The sequence below is a fragment of the Trifolium pratense genome, linkage group LG1 (genome assembly GCF_020283565.1).
Source record: "Trifolium pratense cultivar HEN17-A07 linkage group LG1, ARS_RC_1.1, whole genome shotgun sequence".
In the NCBI taxonomy this organism is placed as follows: domain Eukaryota; kingdom Viridiplantae; phylum Streptophyta; class Magnoliopsida; order Fabales; family Fabaceae; genus Trifolium; species Trifolium pratense.
The window spans coordinates 36,176,487-36,191,345 of NC_060059.1; the positions used below are offsets into that span (position 1 = coordinate 36,176,487).

General features: G+C 29.7%; 2 protein-coding genes across 3 annotated transcripts; both read left to right on the top strand.

Annotated features, from left to right (window-relative positions):
* Nucleotides 1–1,231: 1,231 nt before the first annotated feature.
* On the top strand, nt 1,232–5,465 carry LOC123902870 (sulfite exporter TauE/SafE family protein 3-like). 2 transcript variants are annotated; one of them, XM_045952682.1, is made up of 13 exons: nt 1,369–1,625; nt 1,750–1,909; nt 2,269–2,469; nt 2,561–2,625; nt 2,893–2,920; nt 3,047–3,123; nt 3,413–3,508; nt 3,993–4,043; nt 4,162–4,383; nt 4,535–4,628; nt 4,740–4,880; nt 5,236–5,348; nt 5,402–5,465. In XM_045952682.1, exons 1-12 carry the CDS (start codon nt 1,452–1,454, stop codon nt 5,310–5,312), a joined length of 1,386 nt encoding a protein of 461 aa, XP_045808638.1. In that variant the 5' UTR covers nt 1,369–1,451; the 3' UTR covers nt 5,313–5,348; nt 5,402–5,465. The 2 variants fall into 2 exon arrangements, with proteins under 2 accessions (XP_045808637.1, XP_045808638.1); XM_045952681.1 differs by lacking the exon at nt 5,402–5,465 and having other exon boundaries at nt 1,232–1,625; nt 5,236–5,370.
* A 638-nt stretch (nt 5,466–6,103) lies between these two features.
* Nucleotides 6,104–14,525, top strand: LOC123902872 (sulfite exporter TauE/SafE family protein 3-like). Its single transcript, XM_045952684.1, has 12 exons — nt 6,104–6,417; nt 6,532–6,691; nt 9,236–9,436; nt 9,541–9,605; nt 10,445–10,472; nt 10,630–10,706; nt 10,845–10,940; nt 11,705–11,755; nt 11,866–12,087; nt 13,605–13,698; nt 13,797–13,937; nt 14,252–14,525. Exons 1-12 carry the CDS (start codon nt 6,235–6,237, stop codon nt 14,326–14,328), a joined length of 1,395 nt encoding a protein of 464 aa, XP_045808640.1. The 5' UTR covers nt 6,104–6,234; the 3' UTR covers nt 14,329–14,525.
* The last annotated feature ends 334 nt before the right edge of the window (nt 14,526–14,859 follow it).

A 14,859-nucleotide genomic window follows, 5' to 3' on the forward strand; every position in this document is an offset into this window, starting at 1 on the left:
TTTTGAAGACTCCGCTATAAAATTAAGTGTGATGCTTCACTTGATTAGGTTTATTATGGTGACCATTTTATGTTGTGGGCTATTCTCTGTTTTGAGTTCAAACTATCCTTTTTACGATGAAATGTGTTTGTTTTTGGTTCTATGTTGTTTATGTTTGTATCCAACTTGATTTCTATTGTCTTTTGAATACTTTATCCTAATTTCGTTGTGCTTATGCTTAACCCGCTTGATTAACAACATCCATGATTGACATATATATGATATGGCGATGCTTAACCCATTTGATTAACAGCATCCATGCTTGAAATATATTTGGTGTTCCGCCAAACCCGTGCAACGCACGGGTCGGTTACTAGTTAGATAATGAAGTGGTGTAAGGAAAACCTACTAGCTAGCAATGTGGACCCTTTCATTTATAATAATAATTAATTGTTTGAAAATGAAGATAAGATCAAATGTGCAAACAAAAATAAATTACTTTATTTTTAAAACTCATAACTGAAAATCAAAATTTTGGAAAATAAAATAAATATTTTTTTATTAACCTTCTGATTTTTAGGGTCTGATAGATAATTCATAATTCGTTCGTGAGATAGATAAAATAAAATTTTGTTTGTACTGCTAAATTAAGAATATTCATTAGCAACCACACTATACTTTAACTTTCTTACAGAAAGTATATGGACTATTTCCAATTACTTTTGAAGAACCCAATCACCACCTGCAGTTTGAAATTGTGTAAACTTTCTTGTTTTAATAATATTTTTCCTATAATGTATTTAAATTAAAGTTATGCACCATGCTTTTAACTTTTAAGTAAAAAACTATTTTCATAACATAATATTTAATTCATCTTTAATTATAAGCAAAAATTCACTTTTCAGATTCATTAAATAATTGATGTATCTGATCTGCTTATAACTAGATTCATCAGTTATTAAAAAATCTAAACAGTTAATTTTAGCTTATAATTAACGATGAAGGGAGTATTATTAATTATATTTTTTTGTCAAGTAATCTAGTGGCTATAATTTCATCTTTTTAAGTGAATAACTGGGAGTATAGGGTTCGAACCCTGGTCCCTGTAATAATTTACAATATCCCTACCAATTGAGCTATGTTCACGAGGAAACATTATTATTTTATCAAAAATAACATACACACGTATATTAAAAAAATAATTTCTGGTCTAAATAATTTTACAAAGTTTGTTGATTCAAACACACAATTGATAATAGTTGTATATGAACAAAATCTACTTGTCAATTTAAGTGATCCATATGAAATGGACTCGCATGAAATATCACATTCAATGATCAATGAATTCATATTATAATAATAAAAAAATCTATATAATCAACAAACGTTGTCAAGTATTTTCTTCCCATTACTACTCTTACATATTTTCAACGAAAAGTTTCCAATCTTTCCAGGCTGGCTAGCTTCCCATCATGAAAAATGTGGTTTTGTTTTCATTCATTCTTTTATTTGTTCTTCTCATCTTTTGTGCTAATAGAACATACAAAAATGAAGAATCATCATCATCATGGTTAATGAATGAAGCACAATCTTTTTATCATCATGTCAAAGTTAATAGTCATTCAGGTTATGAACATATTTGGCCAGTAAGTTTTTTGCATCCATAACTTTGTTATTTGTATTAAATATTAATTCTTCTAAGTTTGTATTTCATATATAAATGTGTGATTATGTATGAACATAGAATTTTTATTGTTGAATTATTAATAGGATATGGAACTTGGATGGGAAATTATTGTTGGTACCTTGATTGGAATATTTGGAGCTTCATTTGGAAGTGTTGGTGGAGTTGGTGGTGGTGGCATTTTTGTGCCAATGTTAATCTTGATTATTGGATTTGATGCAAAATCAGCCACTGCTATTTCAAAATGTAAGAATCTATCATTAGATTTCTTTAGAAAGTTATGTGTTTCGAATGGATCGTTGAAATTGGTTTTGCGAATAAATAAATCATCAGTTTAGTATGTTACTTTTTTTTCCACCTTATTAGGACTTGAATCATGAATCTCCAACTTCTTAACCTTTAATTCAATCAGCTTAACGAATTGAACTACATATTCTACACTATTAATATGTTACGGACTAAATTGACGAAATTTCATATAATTTTTCTATATTTTAGAGACTAAATTATAGATACAGTAATACTTTAGGGACTAAATTAAATGTTTAACTTTTTTGTGAATTACATGATTTATTTGGATTTTTGATCATTTGTGTATTTTTTAGGTATGGTTACTGGTGCTGCAATATCAACGGTATTCTTCAATTTGAAGCTAAGGCATCCAACACTTGATATACCAATGATTGACTATAATTTAGTGCTTCTTAATCAACCAGTAATCATTCTTGGTATTAGCATAGGGGTTCTTTTAAGTGTAGTTTTTGCTGATTGGATGATCACTGTTCTATTAATTATTATCTTCATAGGTAATTTATTGGGTTATTTACATTTCAGGTTTACGTAAAAAATTTCACTTAGTAACATAGTTGATTTGTTATATATTATTGTTATTTGCAGTGACATCAGTGAAGGCTTTCTTAAAGGGTCTTGACACATGGAATAAGGAAACCATAGTGTTAAAGGTAAATAAATACTATAAATTTCAATAGTTTAGATGATTTTCATTTGCAATGTGGAAAAGATTATGTTATTTTCTAGTTTGCAATGAAAACGCGGATATCTTACTCAAAATCTCATGTATACCATCCAAATCTTTCATCATTAGATTAAATTTAGTGACTTAAAACTTATTCTTGAATTAGATGTATCGTGAAAAAAATTATTTATCTTTAAACATAAGAATTGATTTCTAATCCTTGAATTTCTTTTTCAATGATTTGGATTGACAGGAGGCTGTCAAGCATTTGGAGTCTACTGGTGAGAGTATATTTAGATTGGTTTTAAATGAAACCACTCAATATGGTCGTCACAAGAAACAAAATGAATAGATATCTATAAATTAATTATTAATTATTTATAAGAAAATTTGTGTTTTTCTTTCAGCCACTAGCAGTGAAGAAGTTGAATACAAGTGGCTTCCTAGTTGTCCTGATGATGAGACTCGAAAAGAAATGACACAAGTAGGCTTATTTTAATACGAGTATTATTTTATCTTAATGTAATCTAACCACTTCTTAGACGTTGAGAAATACTTGTTTAGTCATAAGTATAAATAATTAGTGTTAGGCACACTTGCATAAAGGAGAAAAAAATTAAAGAGAAAGAATTAAAATGATATTGATTGATGTGACTTGATTTCTTTTATTCTTTTAGATTTATGTATGTGTGCCCAAATAAAATTCATTTGGGCTTGTGTCCATAGAAAAATGTGTCCTTAGACGTAATACTTAAATGCAATTATGTACGTAGGTAACCCAGGGGACAATTCTTAGCAATATTCGTTGGAAGGAATTTGGATTTCTTTGTTTTGTTTGGTTTGCAGTCCTTTTCTTACAGATTGCCAAGGTAAATTTCGGATAAGTTTTTCTGCAGTCGGATATTTTAAATCCACACTGTCAGTACATTAGTAACAGTTGGATTCAGACTGAACAATTCATATTTTAAGCTCAATATTTTGAATTTAAAATTAAAAAATTGAAAATGTGCACTTTTGTGAAGTGTCTTATTTGAATCCAACGGTCACAATGCACCGACACGGATGAACGCAGTGGTATCCAAACTGCATGAATTTATTTTCAAAAATTTCTTTCTCTACTATTAAAGGATAAGGTTTTAAATTATGGTCGCATCACAATATTTGATAATGCGAAAAATCGTGGTCAAATGTGTGCAGCCAATGCGACCTCAATTGTTGTCGTAAAGATATAAAAAAAAACTATGATAGTCTCTCAAATTGTGGTCGCGCGGACCTTTTATTAAACCTTGATTTCTTGGTACATTTATATGAAATCATTAGGAGTATTAAAAGGAATCATTTATTTTTCAACAGAATTATACATCTACATGTTCAATCACATACTGGATACTTACTTTGCTACAGGTAATTAATTTTGTACACTTTCTTTTACTTTGTGTCAAACAATGTGACTTAATTTGATCCATACTATGGAAAATTGACAATTACTTACAATCTTAGGAATTAAATTTGTGTTTTATAGATACCAGTGACCGTAGGGGTTTCCATGTACCAAGCAATAGGCCTATATCAAGGGAAGAAAATTACAGTTTCAAAACAAGATCATGGCACACATTGGCCATTGCACCTTCTAATTTTATCCCTTTCATGTGCCTTGCTAGCTGGAATTTTGGGTGGACTTCTTGGTGTAGGTAGTGGATTTGTCATGGGTCCTTTGTTTATTGAACTTGGAATTGCTCCTCAGGTATGTTTAGGATCACTGACACTTCTGATTGAAGGTGTATTTGGTGTCTAAACACGGCACCAAGACATTTCATTACATTCAATTATTCTATTTTATCAAATTATTATCAGTCTCGTGCCAATTACTTAATTTAAATATTGTAACCTTGCAGGTAGCAAGTGCCACAGCCACATTAGGAATGACATTTACAGCATCAATATCAGTTGCACAATATTTCCTCTTGAATCGTTTTCCTGTTCCTTATGGTAAAATTAACTTCATTTTTCACTTTTTTTTTATAATAAATATATGGTCATAAAATTCAAATGTATATTTTTAAAGTAATACTAATACATATCTTTAATCTTGATTTGCAGCTCTCTACCTTACTCTGGTGGCTACAATTGCTGCATACATAGGACAGAAAATCATTGATAAGCTTGTCAATATCTTTCAAAGAGCTTCTTTGATTATCTTTGTCTTATCCTTCACAATTCTTATTAGTGCAATTGCACTAGGTGAGTACTTCTTATATATAATATGTTCTTGTAATTAGTTGCTACTTTCCATGTTTGCTTTGTTTATGTAGAGAGAATGCTATATATGTCAAATATTTTAAATTGTAGTCACAGTCGCAACTGCATGTCATATTAAGCAATTCATTGATGTGGCCGCAATTGTAGCCGCAAAGATTTTCAAAACCTTTAAATTTATAGTAACAATTATGCGTGGACATAAGTAGTCAATACAGTCGCAATGTGGTTGCAGTTGATGCGACTAAAATTGTAGTTGGAATGTGATTGCATAGACCTCTAAAATTGTATGATTTATTTTTTTGACTAAAGTTTTCATATTTGCATGATTTGTGTATAGGTGGTGTAGGAATATCACGTATGATTGAGAAGATTCAGAAGAATGAATACATGGGATTTGAGGACCTTTGCTACTAATGTATAGAACATAGAGCTGTTCATCTATTTATCTAAGTTTTGGCGTTATTGTTTGCCTTGGCCACACTTGGAGAGCTTTGTTTATATTTGTTTTTTCAAATTTAATTATTTACAATAGTTTGGGAATTTTTTTATTACTAAAAGCTATAAATGATTAGATGTATATTTTTATTTCTTGTAAGTTGTCTATTGATCAAATTTTACTATTTAAGTTGAATAAAATAAGTGAAGAAATTGTTCAAATTTCAGCTCAATAGATAAAAATATCAAAGTTGTTAGTTTAAATTTGAACCGGACTCTTTCACTTATATATGAATTATCAATAGTTACCGTTATTTTGCATGTATAAACTAAAAAGAAGGAAAACAAAAACTAATGGAGAATCACATATTTAAACTTTGAGTGAACTCTTTATATCATCATTCATAGAAATTAAAATTTAGAAAAATTGAAAATCATTTGATATGTTATTGAGACACATCAAGATTAACGGTTTATTACATAACGTAAATCTTGATAAGTCTCAATAACATATATCAAATAATTTAAAAAACTTTATGGATGATCTATACGATATAAACTTTCAATCCAACAGTGAATTTCGTAAAATTCATATTCGGTAGATCACTTATCCACGATGGACCAATTGTGAAGGTGGTGCACCATAGCATTAGCCATCATATATAATATAACCATGTGTTACACGAGTGTGTATATATATATATATATATATATATATATATATATATATATATATATATATATATATATATTAAGGTATGAAGTGGTGTAAGCTATCAGTGTGGACCCTGTCATTTGTATATATGAAAGGTATTTTTCTTCCATTTCTGCTCTCACATTTTTCAACCAAAAGTTTACATCTATCTTTCCAGGCTGGTTAGCTTTTCATAATTGAAGGGTCATGATGAGAAATGTGGTTTTGTTTTCATTCATTCTTTTGTTTGTTCTTCTCATTTTTTGTGCTAATAGAACATACAAAAATGAAGAATCATCATCATCATCATCATGGTTAATGAATGAAGCACAATCTTTTTATCATCATGTCAAAGTCAATAGTCATTCAGGTTATGAACATATCTGGCCAGTAAGTTTTTTGCTTCATATGTATTAATATTAATTCTTCTAAGTTTGTATTTCATATATAAATGTGTGATTATGTATGAACATAGAATTTTATTGTTCAATTATTAATTAATAGGATATGGAATTTGGATGGAAAATTATTGTTGGTACCTTGATTGGAATATTTGGAGCTTCATTTGGAAGTGTTGGTGGAGTTGGTGGTGGTGGCATTTTTGTTCCAATGTTAATCTTGATTATTGGATTTGATGCAAAATCAGCTGCTGCTATTTCAAAATGTAAGAACCTATCACTAGATCTCTACAAAGCATTTCTAGATAGGGATTGAGCGCAATTAATGTCTCTGATTTCATGCGGTTAGCAAGATCACAGTCGTCCGATTAAATTTAGATGGTGTAGATTTTAAAGTTAAAAATATTTATATTTCAAAAAATTAAAAACCGCATGAAGAGCTGAGCCATCTAATTTTGATCCATTTATTTATATATGAAATATAAACTTAGAAGAAATAAAAATCAGATGACTGCACCCACACTGACTGTCCTGGATCCATTTCCTTTAGAAAGTTCTGTTTTCTGAATGGATCTTTGAAATTGGTTTTGTGAATAAATAAATACATCATCTGTTTAGTCAATAAAGTATGTTGTAAAAAAAGTTTAACTTTCAATTTAATTAGTAAAAAAATATAAAATTAGTAAAGTATATAAATATAATTAATAAGTAGTTTTCAATTTAATCTCCATCGTTAATATATTAGAAACTAAATTGACAAATTTTCATATACTTTAATAACTAGGATCGTATCTAAAATAGAGTAAAGAGGATGACCATCCTAAACCTCTCATCAAAATTAGGTCCTAAAATAATTTTTTTTAAAGGTATATTATATATAAAATAAATAAATAAAAGGTTTTGTTATAATATCCATTCATTTGTACAATGATACACCTTTATTTTTATTTGGTCTTAAAAGTAAAAACCCTCCCTTTCCAATTGTGATATTTTAATTGCTCTTAAAAGTAAATTTGCTTCCAAGTTCCAACCACTCATTTCAGTACGGTGCAGATAAAGTAGAAAAGCTTGACCATGGAAGTGGCTTTTTGGCATTTTAATCACCAATTTATTTTATTTTTTTAACAAAAACATTCAATACATATGAGATTTTGTTTTTTTTTTTTTTTTTTTTGTTTTACTCATACATATGATTCTCATGAAGAGAATGAAGACAAAAGAGGTAGGAGACAGTTGAATATAGTGCCAAGCGATTTTGGTTAGAAGAATCCAAACGCAAACATGGTGCTGCGGTGAGAAGTGGAAAAATGAATTTAATTAGGAGAATTTTTAATTGTAGAATTAAATTTCAGTTACAATCATCTCATTGGTCTTCACAGCGGAAAATCTTAAATAATGCACTCATATACTATTACTATAACTATAGTTAAGGATACTAATAAAAAAAGTTTTATTGTTAATTTTTTTTAGCATGTTTAACCAGTGTGGCAGAGTGACACTATTAGTATTGTATAGCCCATTTTAAAATAAATATAACAACATTTGGTCTCCAATTAAATAAGTGCATCCTTCTCAAAAGTGATTGGGCGTTTGTTATAGCAAAACCAATAAATAAATATCAAAATTCTTAGGTGTTGAAAATAATATGCATAAATATCTTTTGAAGATTTTAAATTTAAATATATTTTAGATTTATATTTTCAATAATATATCGTTAGAAATTATTGTTTATATTTACAATAATATGTCCCTTGAACTTAGCTCAGTTGGTAGGGACATGACACTATATGTGCAGGAGTCCGGGTTCGAACCTGAGACACTCAACTTATTCATCTTTAAGGTGAATTTTCTAGCTACTAGGCTACTTGACAAAAAAAAATATCATAAGAAGTTTCAATATAAATTAACGTACATTGAAGTTACAATGAAAGAATTGGAAGGCATAATGTTGTGTTTGAGAAATATAAAAATGAAGGCTTCACATCTAGCATGATTGCATGAATATTATAGAAAGTCTTGCATTTGATATATGAGTAGAGTCGTCGACATTTCCAACAAAGCGTTTCAACTTTGCCCTCAAGTACCTTTTTAAAGACCTGCATGCTTTTTGTTGGGAAAGTACACTGTGGACCTGTGTGAGTTTCTTCTGATCCACACAAGGTTCTATGAAGTAACTTTTTAACTTTTCAATGTGTTTGTTCTTAAGAAAGTGGTTAATTCATCTTGAAAATTAGTTTGTTTAGATGTTGTTAGAGTTAGTTACAACCAACTTGTTAGTTAAAAGTTTGTTAGTAACTAACTAGGTAGTTAGGGAATTTGTTTAGGCCTAAGGGATGAGCTTGTTTGTTACACAAGCCACCCTATATAAGTGCAACTAGTGCATTCTTTTGTAATCAATCTTTTGTGGCCCATTAAGGAAGAATAAAATTCTCTATTTCCCTAAGTTTTCAAGTTCAGTTGTTAATCAATTTCATCAAGAAACTAGTTCATCTTGCATATTGCAGTTTTTGCAAAACTGCTAGTTTGCTCAAGCTCAAGCCTGCGTGCCTGCTGAGCTTGCCTGCAACCCTGCGCGCGCCTGTGCCTGCATAACCAGCTGCTGAGCCTGCCAAGCCTGCAGCTGTGCTTGTGAACCAAGCCAATTCTTGCTTTTGCTGCGCCAACATTTGTAATTTAGTAAATTTGGCATGTTTGTTGACTTATTTATTTCTTTTTTTAATTTGTGTGTAAAAACTTTAAACGATAATTATTTTGGAACAGAGGGTGTACATGATTTTTTTGAGATTTGACAATTTATGTGTATTTTTTAGGTATGATTACCGGTGCTGCAATATCAACTGTATTCTTCAATTTGAAGCTAAGGCATCCAACACTTGATATACCAATGATTGACTATGATTTAGTGCTTCTTAATCAACCTGTAATCATTCTTGGTATTAGCATAGGGGTTCTTTTAAGTGTAGTTTTTGCCGATTGGATGATCACTGTTCTACTAATTATTATCTTCATAGGTAATTTACTGGATTATTTATTTACATTTTCAGGTTCACTTAATAAGTTTCACTTAGTAAGTAGTAGTAACATAGTTGATTTGTTATATTCTTGTTATTTGCAGTGACATCAGTGAAGGCTTGCTTAAAGGGTCTTGAGACATGGAATAAGGAAACCATAGTGTTAGAGGTAAATAAATACTATAAATTTCAATTGTTTATGTAATATTTTTTATAAGTATACTTGAATTTAATTTGTATACACTGACGGTTAGTATAAAATTATTTATGTTTTAGAAGGTTTTAAAAAAAATTGAAAATAAAGAAATTGTTATTAATCAAAGTGATACTAATGACTATGACTATTTTATGATTTGAACTCTATCCGTCGAAGTTAGTATAATGTTAGGTTTTTACTACTGAGCTAGTAGACATATATAATTTAGAAAGTAACATAATAAAGTGGGAAAATTATGTTATTCGATTATGAGCCTGTTTGTTATAGATTTTTTTTTTAAAATAGATTCTTATAATGTTAAATAATTTTGTGTAAAAAAAAATTATAAAGAAACTTTTTATAAAAGCTTCGAACGAAAATTTAGTTTGAATAGTTATTCTTAAAATGTTATTTTAGGTATTTGATCATTTTATTGAAAAAAAAAAATTGGATATCAAAATTTCGAAAAATCACTTAATTCTGAAGCTATTTCAAATAGATTTTCATAAAAATCATTTTTGAAATACAACTTTTTGAAAAAATTGTGATTTTGACTATGTTTTGATCTTCAATGATGCGTGTTTATGTTATAATATGATGTCAAAATTAGTGTTTCAATTTAGAAAAAACAAATATAAAAAAACTTGTGATATTTTGAAAAATAGTTTTAGAAAATTTATTTTCAAAAAAGAAAAAATCCATTTTTTAGATATCTATCCATTTTCATAAAAGTTTTACTGTACGCATAAAATTTATTTGCTAATTACATTTCAAATCCTTGATTTTTCTTTATCAATCATTTGGAATAACAGGAGGCTGTCAAGCATTTGGAGTCTACTGGTGAGTGTATATATTTTTATATTGGTTTTCAATGAAACCACTCAATATTAATTTTTATATATTTTTATATGGTCGTCTGGATATCTATAAATTAATTTTTTTTTACAAGATATCTATAAATTAATTATTTATAAAAAAAATTGTGTTTTTCTTTCAGCTAGTAGCAGTCAAGAAGTTGAATACAAACGACTTCCTAGTTGTCCAGATGATGAGACTCGAAAGGAAATGACACAAGTAACCATATTTTAATATTGTTTTATCTTAATGTAATCTAATTAACCACTAATTAGATATATAATAGTAAAAGTAAATGCAACTATTTTCCAAAACAATTAAAAAAAGTACTACTTATATGTAACTATGCATATGCAGGTAACCCATGGGACAATTCTCAGCAATATTCGTTGGAAGGAATTTGGATTTCTTTGTTTTGTTTGGTTTGCAGTCCTTTTCTTACAGATTGCTAAGGTAAATTTTGGATCAAGATTTTTTGTTGGAGAATATCTTTAATTCACGTGGTCGGCACACCAGTGGCAATTGGATAAGACTGAGTATGTTTAATCTGCTAAAAAACAAAGAATTGGACTGAACAACTTTTGTTGTATCCCGTTTGATTTAGAAATTGGTTATGAGGCTAGACAAAATAGATAGTAATAGACCTGACAAAAACAAGAATTTTTGTTTCTCACTGAACCAAATGACAACTTTTTGTCTATAGGACAACTATAAAAAATACAAAAATATTCATTTTATTTTCAAATATAAAAAATATTATGTCTCTATCTCTCTCCAATACAATTTTGTCTTTTTGTCTTGTACTACTTGTTTTGTCCGTCCAGTGTTTACTTTTTTGCAAATCAGATACACCCTAAATGGTCTATATTTTAAGTTCGATATTTTAGATTTTAAAAAATAAATAAAAATTACTGTAGCATTTATTTTACAGCCCGATTTGAATCCAACGGTCACACCAATGCATTGACCGGATGAACGCAGTGATATCCAAACTGCGGGTGGGATAGGTACTTCAACTAATTAAGTTGATTGAACAAATTAAGAATTAAGAGTTGGAGATTCAAGATTTAAATCCTAGCAAGAGAAAAACTAACGTATAACAATTAATGCATTCTTAGATCGTGGTTGTACAAACTTTTCATTAATGCATTCTCTCCTTTCTTTTCCTGGTACATTTATATGATATATAATTATTAAAAGGATTCATTTCTCAACAGAATTGTACAACTACATGTTCAATCACATACTGGATACTTACTTTGTTACAGGTAATTTTATACACTTTCTCTTTGTGTCAAACAAGTTGACTTAATTTGATTCATACTATGGAAAACTAACTATTACTTACACTCTTGGGAATTAAATTTGTGTTTTATAGATACCAGTGACCGTAGGGGTTTCAATGTACCAAGCAATAGGCCTATATCAAGGGAAGAAGATTACTGTTTCAAAACAAGATCATGGCACACATTGGCCATTGCACCTTCTAATTCTATCACTTTCCTGTTCCTTGCTAGCTGGAATTTTGGGTGGACTTCTTGGTGTTGGTGGTGGATTTGTCATGGGTCCTTTGTTTATCGAACTCGGAATTGCTCCTCAGGTATTTTCAAGTAGCACTAACATTTTTAATTGAAGCTGTATATGTGTTCGACCACGACACCAACATATTTCATTACATTCAATTATTATATTTTATCATATTATTATTGGTGTCGTGCAATAACTCAAGCATAATCCGGGAGACGCAACCTGAAATAATTAAGAACCAAAGTGAGAAGAAACATAAAGCTAGAAGTGCACTCTCGTTAGGTCCGCCTGATAATAAGGTAGGCGATTTTGATAATGATGGACGTTCGAACGCAATTCTCAGGGTTGATTATGCTTGTGCTATACCGGAAACAACGCAAAAGATCGTGATAATGTCGGATGATGATTTTGATGAGATAGTCCGAGCAGACCTTCAAGTGATGAAACAAGTTGGTTGATATGGATAGGGAGAGAAGCCTTTCATAACTTCTATTAGTAAAAGTCAAAAGAAGAACAAATGATTGGCTAGGAGTGTTACACTCGTTCTAGGGGTGTCACATCTCACATGTCCCTTTAAAATGAGAAGGTGTTTGGCAAATCGGAAACTAGAGTTTTTTGCGCATTGTAGAGATGGTTACTTTTGGAGTTAGGTCTACCCTCACCCCCACCCCACCCACCCACCCCCCCCCCCACCACCACCACCCCCCATCTAGAAAATATTAGTGTCGTACAAACTACTTAAACCTCTCACTAGGATAGTCTCATCCAGTGGCGGAACTAAGGAGTGGCTGGGGTTGTCACAACCCATCCAAAAAATAAAAAATTACATAACTAGCCTTAGTATTTTTATAAAATTACGAACTAATATATATTTGTTGGCTAATGTCACGGTGGACCACATTGACAAGTGATGTACCGAATATGAATTTTACAAAATTCACTATTGGATTGAAAGTTTATATCGTATAGATCATCCATATATTTTTTTAATTTTTTTGAAAATCATTTGATGTGTTATTGAGACTCATCAAAATTTACGTTATTTAATAAACCGTTAATCTTGATGTGTCTCAATAACATATCAAATGGTTTTCAGTTTTTCTAAATTTTTCTATGGATGATCTATATGATCTAAACTTTCAATCCAACGATAGATTTTGCAAAATTCGTATTCTTTATAATGTTATTCGTGACTGGTCAACCATGGACCACTTGATGAAGTGGTCCTTATTAGAATTTACCATATTTGTTTGGGAATAACAGTATTAAATTGAAATAATAGCTTAATGGTTGTTAACATGCTCATTAAACAAAATGTAAAATTCATCTTACTTGGAAAAAATTAAATGTTAATTAAACATATTTTTTTATGTCATTTCATACTTATAAGCTAGTTTAGCCACTAATTTTATCAAACAATACAAATTCAATGAGTTAGCTTATTCTCTATAAGCTAAAAGTTAGCTTATAAGTTATTGCCATAAGTTCATTCACTATAAATTAGCATATCAACTATTCGCTACTTTTTACAAAACAGAGCCTACATAAATTGATCAAAATATAGCTATTTAATGTTTCATAACCTTGCAGGTAGCAAGTGCCACAGCCACATTAGGAATGGTATTCACAGCATCAATATCAGTTGCACAATATTTCCTCTTGAATCGTTTTCCGGTTCCTTATGGTAAAATTATACTTCATGTTTTACATTTTTACAAACATAGTCATAAAATTCAAGTGTATACTTTTCAACTAATACATATCTTTCATCTTGATTTGTAGCTCTCTACCTTACTCTTGTAGCTACAATTGCTGCATACATAGGACAGAAAATCATTGATAAGCTTGTCAATATCTTTCAAAGAGCTTCTTTGATTATCTTTGTCTTATCCTTCACAGTTCTTGTTAGTGCCATTGCACTAGGTGAGTACTAATGCTTATATTATAACAATTATTTGTGGACATAATTAAGTAGTTGATGTGTACGCAATTGCGAAAGAGGCCTCCACAAATTTTATAAAAATTTTCGTAAAAGTTTACCTGCATTTAATTGATGTGACTAAAATTGCAGTTGCGATGTGTTTGCAAAGGCCACCAAATTCTTCATAGCAAACTATTGCGGACTGCGATTTAAATTTTTTAACTATGGCTGATTAAGTTCTAGCATTTTTTGCAACATATCCTTCACTTGTATGATTTATTTTGACTAAAAGTTTCATTTGTATGATTGTGTATAGGTGGAGTAGGCATATCACATATGATTGAGAAGATTCAGAGGCATGAATACATGGGATTTGAGGATCTTTGCTACTAAAATATATATATGATGTATAGATCATAGAGGTTCATCTATTTGTTTGCCTTGGCCACACCCGGAAAGCTCTGTTTATATTTGTTTTTTTTCAATTTATTTACAATAGTTTGGGAATTTTTTATTACTAAAAGCTATAAATGATCAGATGTATATGTTCTGTCATATTCGTCCTCCAAAGCTTAAATTACTAAAATTAACGGTTTGCGTTTTTTTTTATATGTTGTTAATTTTTATGTGTCGCAATAGCATATGAAATGATTTTGGATTTGTCTGAAATTTTACAAAAATGATTTATATGATATAAACTTTCAATCCAACGGTGAACTTTATAAAAAAAAATTCGGTTAAAACGTTATTGAGAGGTGTAACATTTGGTGTCAAACTAGTTGATGTCATTTGATATATATATATATATATATATATATATATATATATATTACTTCTTTTAAGAAATTTTAAGTACTTGGAAAAATATATTTTAAAAAAAATTATCATCTATAAATATCTGTTAATATCCGCAAATATCTTAAA

Coding starts and splice junctions, on each gene's coding strand:
- LOC123902870 (XM_045952681.1), top strand. CDS start 1,452: ATGAAAAATGTGGTTTTGTTTTCATTCATTCTTTTATTTGTTCTTCTC. Junction 2,470..2,560: donor ATTAATTATTATCTTCATAG/GTAATTTATTGG, acceptor TGTTATTTGCAG/TGACATCAGTGAAGGCTTTC. Junction 4,629..4,739: donor TCGTTTTCCTGTTCCTTATG/GTAAAATTAACT, acceptor CTTGATTTGCAG/CTCTCTACCTTACTCTGGTG.
- LOC123902872 (XM_045952684.1), top strand. CDS start 6,235: ATGATGAGAAATGTGGTTTTGTTTTCATTCATTCTTTTGTTTGTTCTT. Junction 11,756..11,865: donor GGATACTTACTTTGTTACAG/GTAATTTTATAC, acceptor TGTGTTTTATAG/ATACCAGTGACCGTAGGGGT. Junction 13,699..13,796: donor TCGTTTTCCGGTTCCTTATG/GTAAAATTATAC, acceptor CTTGATTTGTAG/CTCTCTACCTTACTCTTGTA.